This window comes from Strongylocentrotus purpuratus, unplaced genomic scaffold (genome assembly GCF_000002235.5).
Source record: "Strongylocentrotus purpuratus isolate Spur 01 unplaced genomic scaffold, Spur_5.0 spur5_scaffold_6, whole genome shotgun sequence".
NCBI lineage: Eukaryota > Metazoa > Echinodermata > Echinoidea > Camarodonta > Strongylocentrotidae > Strongylocentrotus > Strongylocentrotus purpuratus.
Window position 1 is genome coordinate 37046172 of NW_022145612.1, and position 8661 is coordinate 37054832.

Sequence of the window (8661 nt, forward strand, 5' to 3'; positions counted from 1 at the left end):
TATGAAAAGGATGTTTTCAAATCATAATATATATACAAAAACTCGGCAGGATAATATTCTCAATTTTGGAAAAGAGAATGTAAGTGAATTATCAATAATCACTCCATTAGGTAATAATTAGAGAGCCATTTTCGAACACGATACCGAAAATAGTATTTTGTCTGGAAACCAGTCTATCTGTGTACACCTTTGTGTTTGGGACATGAGAGTTTGGTATCGTGAAGGGGCTCTGATTGGGGGGGGGGGGCATTGGTGGATAATGGGATAATTATTGCGGTTTGTGTGCTCGTGCGGTCGAGTCAGTCCCTGGTTTGGTTCCTCCTTGTCAACAAGACTGTGATTGGTTCGCCAGCATCAGGTATTCCACAACAAAGCGGAGACCTATGCTCCGAAACGTGACAACTCTTTTCTCATGAACTCTGATTGTAATGCTAATTTCCCCAGGTTTTTATCCCCGAAAATCTACTTGCCTAATCTCCACTGCCATCTATGCTTGTTGTCAAGGCAACGACTTTCTGCGCTCAATACTTATTCCCACGAGTAATTATATAGAGATGCATCATTATAATATGCCTGTATATATACAATTATGGTTTACCTTGTGATTCCAACGTTAGACTTGTGGTCATTACCAATAATTGTGATCATAAGGTAATAAAGATCGAGGACGATTAAAATTGCATAACAATGTCATTATGATTTATTTGTTTGCATGATGTAAAGGCCTTAACCTCTCGAAACTATCATGTCGCTCGTATGTCTATGATATAACAAAATAAAAGCTCTAGAACTTATAGGTCTGTCCATGGACCTATCATTATTATATTAGGTCCATGGTCTGTCATTCCTTCATCGGCTGGAAACTCTTTATTTGCACACTACACACCCTCGAGCTTCTGACGACTCGTAACGTTATTCTGGGAAGGAAGGCTGTTATGAAGGATTTCTCGCTAATAATACGGGGAGAAGAAACGGGAAGTACTTGTTACGATGCAGCCAAGCTCGTTAATAATCAACATGTTAATGAAAGAGTTGATGAACTATACCTCCGGGTTGAATTCTACCATTAATTTGTTATTTGTAAACTAAATGATTTTTGTGTTGGCTGGAAATATATAGATAGTCGCCTTGTGCAAATAGTTGTCTTGCCGTCAAACTCCCCCCATTCAAATAAAAGCATTGTTACCGAGTATACGCCAACTAATATCAAGATTAGTGATATACTATAGGCCTAAATAGCATTTATGACAAGTATTAGTTTAGTGCTATATAGTCGTAAAGTAGTAGCAGCAGGGAGTTGGAATGGACCCTGGTACATGTAGAAAGGGTCTACATTACAGCAATACTCTAGTTCACTCATGGCGTGCAATTCATGCAGTGTAATAATATTTGGCCCATAGGTTCATACAGGTCACCAGCGTTGGCATGGCAACTCACTGGATGTGTGAGTATGCGATTTCGGCAGAGTCACAACAGCTTCACAAAAATGAAGAACATTTTTTATTTGAACACAATGTTCTAGGTACACAACAGATACATGACAACAATCATAATGTCAGTAAGCCATAATGTTTTAGTAATGACGTACGGTATTATGTTATGGTAGGCCCATGTAATTTTTCAATTTCTTCTCTTTGTTTTCTTCAAAAAATGTTTTCGTGTAATTAGGCCATCAAACCTCAAAATGTGTTGAGAATTTATGAATAAAATGTTTGTTCAGAAATACCACTGAAAGTACCATTGGTTGATACAGGCCTACATTTTGCGTGAGTTATTTACACAATTATTACTTATGTTTATAACTTTAAAAGCTACTTTCTTCCCTAATCAAAAGTCATCGTGTGACATAATAATTATTATTTTCATGTAAGATGTGACGCTATCTTGATCAGCAGGGTAAACTTTGGACTTTTCTTCTTCGTCCTTCCATGGAAAGTGCTGCTTCGAGGCCTTGAAGACCATCATGGGGTGTAAAATCAATCAATGGTTGTGAACCTTGTCTTTGTGTTCATGGCATCGAGTTAACTTTTATGGCAGGTGTCTGTGCGTAGTAAAGTTTTATACAAGGATTTGATCCCACATGTTGTGATCGCTGATGGGCCAGGGCTGCGAATCGCGTCCTGTAGTGTTATAGGTGAACAGTCGGCATGTAGATAATAGATACATGTAGATAATATATGGCATATCCTGTTTAAAGCATAGTGTACATTTACCATGGACATATCCATGCATTTAGATGTTTGTATTGTTCCATTATTTACGACACGGAGAGATGTTCTGTTCTCTCATTTCCCTTTAAGCCCTATGCAGGGGTCTTGAATCTTTGTTCCAACGGCGATTGTTATAAATAATTTTGGAAAAATAATCGCTTTTAGTTTAACCCAATTAAACTTCAGATCGGATACAATAATATCCCAGTGAAAGAAACGTTATGGGACGTTCTAGCCAGGACTATAGGATAGTCTGGGATACTTCTTTTTAATGATTTATATTATTTTTTTTTTTAATTTTTTTTTTATGCCAAATGATTTCATATAATTTTTCGTCATTTTGAATTATTGATAGTTGAAATGCTTTAAGATCCCCGTCACTTTGAACGAATATAGGGACTTCCCGATATTCTATTCCTTTTAATATTTCATTCAAGGAGACCTAGTTACTATGGCATATATTGAAATGGCAGTACAATATTTCTTTGCATTGATTTCGTGTACAACTACATGTACTACCATAAGTGCATGTAATTTAGAAGTTGCACATAATTATGTAGGCGTACCCCCATCCCGAACACAAACGCACTCGTTTATTTCGTCTGGTGGAATGTTATTAATATAAAAGCTTTGTTATGATCAGCAATATCATGAAACCGCGTCCAATTACCCACTCTTTCTATCTTCAAGCAAAAAATTAATGGGCTGGCCATATGGGCTCGTCCACAAACAGAGTACAAACGTAAACAAACCCAAATGCAAGCGAGATCAAGAGGTTGTAGGGCAGAAAGGAAACAAAACTTTTTTTTCTTCCTTGAAATATCATTAGACCCATTCGAGCATACACTATTGCACTATTGTCCTGTCGTAGAATCAGGATGCAGACAAAGCTATAGATCGGTGGGAAATGCATATTGGCGATCATGTCTGCTCTATGCGGCCTATCAGCTGACGCTCGCGCTTGCCATGAATGAGTAGCCTTTGGTATCGACCTTGCATGACGTCGTCGCTTTCTAAAGGCTCAAGTCAATATGCCTATTTATGGGGTCTGAGACTGATCACGAACCCTGCACAACAGTCTTCTGATTGGCTACTAGGATCCGACGCGACTGACGTCACTTAAGTACCCCTATTATTTTGCATACAATCCTGCATAGACGAGATCGAGAGGTAAAAAATAACTCGCTGGGGGACTTCGCGCTAGTGTGGTCATCATAATAAAGCTCGCTTCGCTTTCCATGCATTGGCCATTTTCCTGCGACACAAGCAACACAAGGCATCACGATCGCCTAAATCACCAACATTTCCAGCTTTATTCCATGTTCCATGCAGATGTTTCGACTGGAAGACTTCCAAAATCATCTGAACAATCTACTCTTTGAGTTTGAACGACAATATACCTCAGGAAAAAACGGAATATATTCCGAAAGAGACATATATTTTGCAACAAGTATATGACGCGACGCTTGTTATCCCGCTCAGGGAAAAACGGTAGTATTGATTAGGGAATTTTGGAGTTGGTTATGTCGCAATAACATTTTGCCATTTTCTGATTCATACTTCCATTCGAAGATCATCGAGAACAGTCCAGCCATTTGTAGTGGCGAGTTAGTGTAGACTGGTTTATATTTCAAGAAGTTATGTATCTCGGTTTGGGGCTTCCACCTACAATGAAAAGCGAAATATATAGTGCAGTAAATTTTGTGGCGAGATTACTACAGACCACCAACAGAAATGTTGACCCTGCTCTAGTGGACAATTTCAGCCGTGTTCTTGTGAACTGTCTTTGCGAGAAGTTCGATACCCATTGGTTTCCAGAGAAGCCCTTCAAAGGCAGTGCTTACAGGTGTGTGAGGATAACCCAACTCGGTATGGACCCTGTCGTAGGTAAAGCTGGTGAAGCAGTAGGCATGTCCCACGAAGCACTCTACAACCTCCTCCCCCACGAACTTACCGTTTGGATCGATCCCTCGGAGGTCTCCTACAGGATAGGTGAGGAAGGTTCCATCTGCGTACTCTACGATGGCAGCGACGAAGATTCGTCATCGTCCTCGTCGTCCAACATGAGTGACTTATCATCGTCGCCTCCACAGTACTCTCAGGAACATTTCAGCACAAGTGCAGCTGATTACGACTTCAATTTCAATAGCCCGATACCTGCCTTCCATTGACATCTCGACCTCAACGACTTCCGAACAGACTTTCGGCGATAGCAAGTAGCAACCACCTTGAATACGATGAAGGAGCTTCGAGATTGCAAGAACTCATTTCACCTACAGCAACAGACATGTCTCTAACTACAAAGTCATTGGCTTTTTTTTCTTTTTTCTTCACTGTCTCTACAATTTTTTTAAAGATTGTGTTTTGAGCCACATTCCTTGATTTATGTTATATTCCAAACAAGATCAAACTTGTGTGATGAAACTAAAAGACTACTGTGCATTAGTAACGTATTTCTTTGTCAACTCATTAATGAATATTCTTGTTTATGTGTGTCATCTTCTTAGTAGTATGTACTCCGTCCACTTCTGTGTACACACGTTTTCTGTTTTTTTGAGAAAAAGGGGGGAATTGAAAGGAAAGTGCTGAAATGGTGCTTGATCTAAATGTGCCTTTTTGAAAATTGTCACACAGATGTTAAATCACGTTTCATGCAATGGTAAATTGTTTTAGCTAGAAAGAGAGATCCACTGGCTTGTCAATGCCTGTGCAACTATCCTAAAGGCCTTTACTGATAAAGTACTTGCAAATTTTACATCCAAGAATTCATATTTGGAACTTAATTTCAGCAACATAATTGGTGTATAACTGTTTATATGTATCTCAAAATGACCGATTCCATTTGGAATACAGAAAAAAAAAGTTTTAAAAAAACAACTTCTCATTTGCCAGCTGGTCTCGCATTTGATTGTAGGAATTGTTTTGTAAAATTAATGAAGAATGTAATTGGTTGTTTACAATTGATGGTTGTTTATCAAAATGTTGCTGAATGAAAGTAAATACATACATGTACTTAGTACCAAATGGCAATTTGAACATGTGCAAGAACTCAGAACTTTCCCCATCACAATGTGCCTACTATTAAAGTGTTTTTATGGACAAGATCAGTATTACTAGCACAGTAATAGCAAGTTTATGGCTTTGGAAAGATTTCTAAATTGCTTATTTTGTCCAATTTGTGGAATATTGTACACTGTTTTTAAGATGATCCGATTTGGAATTCAATGTCCTTCTACATGTATACATTTTTAAAGATATAATGTGCAATGCACTGTAAGTGTTATTTCATCAATGTCTTCTTATCGACAATTGTACAGATCAACAATTGAGCTGATCATATTAATGTATTATCCATTTCATTGTAATTTTTATGTCAAATACCCTACAATTTGTTTATTTTGCCAAAATGGGAATAATTATGGCATTAATTTTGAAGGGCTTGGACATGTAATGAAGCCTGAAAAGCAGCTGGGCAATTGTTTTTAATTTCTTCAAAAAATCATTATTTGTTCTGAAATTGGTTTAATTAACAATTTATCAGTACTTCTTGAGCATCAATATCTTGTAAATTAGAACATGTATTCAATTATTTTTATTAATCCAATGGCTACATAGTAGTGTACTGAAAGAAAGAATTAAGTACAATGTATGTACATGTATATTTTTACTTCAAAAAGGAAATGATAACCTAAATTAGTACTCAAGCCATAATGTTTGTTGTTTTCTTCAATATTTCACTGCTGGAGTTTTGACTTTATACCAAATTTGTTTGCTGTGATGAGGTAAATTGGTTTTAACAAACTACACCATACTCAAGGGGTGTTTCAATACAATCGGTCTACACCTTCCCACAAAATGAGGATGTTCCTATTTTAAACCATATTCTGGTGTAATTGTTTTTTTCTCTTGAAAATTAGAATCCACAGAGGCGTTTTCACTTACAAAAATGAATCCTACCTGTGGTGTGTTGCCAAAGAATATTAGATACAACATTCATTGATTTGCATTCTTTACAATTACAATACACTCAAAGGTTTAATTGAATGGTTACCAAGTTACAAAAACATTTCAGTCCGATAACTCATCAATGATAATCCTGTTCCTTATTGCAGTTCCACTTCATCAATTACATGTACACCATATTGAATACACACTCTAGGTAACTATTGTATTTTTGCCTACCCTTTGTACTCTTCTAGAACGTCCCTCTTCCCCTATAACAATGGCTGTGTGTGCTCACCCCGTATCTGTGCCGTATCTCATAGCTTCTTATCACAGAAATGTATGGTACTATTGCACCATACACTCATGCAGATTTCGACTTTGCTCTGTTCACCATTTCACCGCCTCAAAGCTTTTTTCAAATACAATTGTACACCCTTCTATCATTGTGCTCACTATGTATGACTGCATTTATGCCCCTTTGAAATACATGTACCAATATATGTTCCTTTTATGTTGACATGCACAATCATTTTTTTATCAAAACAGTAAAGACATAAGAAAAAAAAATCACACAAGTACCTTACGTTGTATTCAAGTTGCTATGGTGCTGTTTACTGAGCGAGACCGAGGCGTTTTGACCTGATTTTTCCCTTGACTATGACATGAAGCAGTAATATGTAATGTTTATTCTGACATGTACTGTATATTTTGTAGATCTTTGAGAATTTTTTCCACCCTTTCGTTGAAGGATCTTGACAGGTCACTTGTATTGTGCAATGGCGTGTAACTATTAAAGTGAGAGTAACGCGTGACCTATATTTTTTACAGTTCTGTAATAAAAATAGTTGGATTTGTATATTAAAATTGACCTTGTACAGATTTGTTAAAAGATGACTTTGTTTTTTGAATGGAAAGCTTCAAATTAAAGACTATTTTGTTCATGCATCATAATATCCTAGAGTCATTGTTGATTTTTAAAGCTTTATATCTGGTACATTGTAAGCTTGATTTCATGTTAGTGTGAATGAGTATTCATATTGAGGGGTTTTGAAAGTTGGGGGGGGGGGGTATCTTTGTTCAGATTTTGGATTTGTGGACATTTGGAGGACCTTGTTCTTTGCTTGTTAGAAGATTCTTGGCAGTTTTGTTTGCTTATCCACTTCATCAGCCCCAACTCTCCCTCCACTCCCCTTAAAAAATGATATGGTCTAGCAACACTCTTATCAATATCCTGTGGTAATAAATATAGTGTGTATAATTATGACAAGAATAATTACTACACTTATATTAAGTGGGTGTGTCGCTTGGTTATGTGTGAAAGGATTGTGTAGTTGAGTAGAGCCATTGATAAGGAGATATTGGCCTCCTGGTTTGAGCTGGGCACAATATGGCAAATACTGCTGTTTTCTGTTGGGCAAGCACTAAGCAAAATATTATACATGTAGGGTACATGTACATGTATGCCATATTGTGACCAAGTGAAACCAAGTTGGCCAAACTCTGTACCAATGGCTCTATCTCTGAGATGGAACTGGCAACGGGTCGACAAAAGACATAACATTAAAGGTATACATTTTACAAAGCTTACTTCGAATCATCAGGTATTCAGGTCAGATGGTCACGTCACCTCGCCTTTTGAGAAAACGTGCCCCACTTATTTACAAACTGTTTGTGAAATAAAGTTTAAACCCCCCTTATCTACAAATGTTCTGGTCCAATTTACCAGAGACTTTGTAAAAATCCAACAGCAAATCTACGTAAGGTCTCGTCATCTTCCGCTTTCGTTCCACGAAAAGTGGGATAACGCGACCACCCGGCCAGACGCAACCACCCGTTGATTCGAAGTGAGCCATTTTGCAATATGTTTGTCGTCGGTTTGGTGGATTGAGGTTCCTGTTTAGTCGGGTTAATGTGCTCGTTTGTTTGGTTGGTGAGTGGTTACAAAACAGGATATCCTCGGCTGTTTCTGCTGGTACATGTAGGTCATTGTTCCTTGCATACATTGGCTTGTTTACACTAATAATACACTGAAAAACTATGTACAGGGACTGCTATATCTCCCTTCCTGCATCATCTGAGTGCCAAAAGGGTACACACTGATATAATATTACGAAGGAAACAATCATTATGTACGCCACACCAACCATCTTCATGTGCCATATAGTGATGTACATGTATCACGGGATTGATGTACCAAATGCTTCAAAATTATTAACTGGGCAAGATTAATCTATATTGATGGTAAAAGGATTGTCACAGAGCTAATCAAGAACGGAAATGGCTAATTTCGCAAAGCAATTGTGTTGCACAAAGCAATCCCTCCATTGAATGATGACTATTGTTTTGCGCAAAATGAGCAACCATGCATAGAGGTAAAGAAAGCAACCAAGGTTTCAACACATATCTAGCTTTCAGCCAATGATACACTAATTCTACTACTCTTATGTAGGCCTATTCCTTTTACAGAATGGCATTATATATAGACCACAACTATTTTTGCTGTCAA

The 8661-nt window shown here is 37.5% G+C and overlaps 1 protein-coding gene across 1 annotated transcript; it reads left to right on the forward strand.

The window, feature by feature from the left end:
* The first annotated feature begins 3380 nt into the window (after positions 1-3380).
* LOC581217 (protein BTG1) lies at positions 3381-7106 on the forward strand. The gene has a single exon (XM_781229.5). It carries the CDS (start codon positions 3851-3853, stop codon positions 4379-4381), a length of 531 nt encoding a protein of 176 aa, XP_786322.2. The 5' UTR covers positions 3381-3850; the 3' UTR covers positions 4382-7106.
* The last annotated feature ends 1555 nt before the right edge of the window (positions 7107-8661 follow it).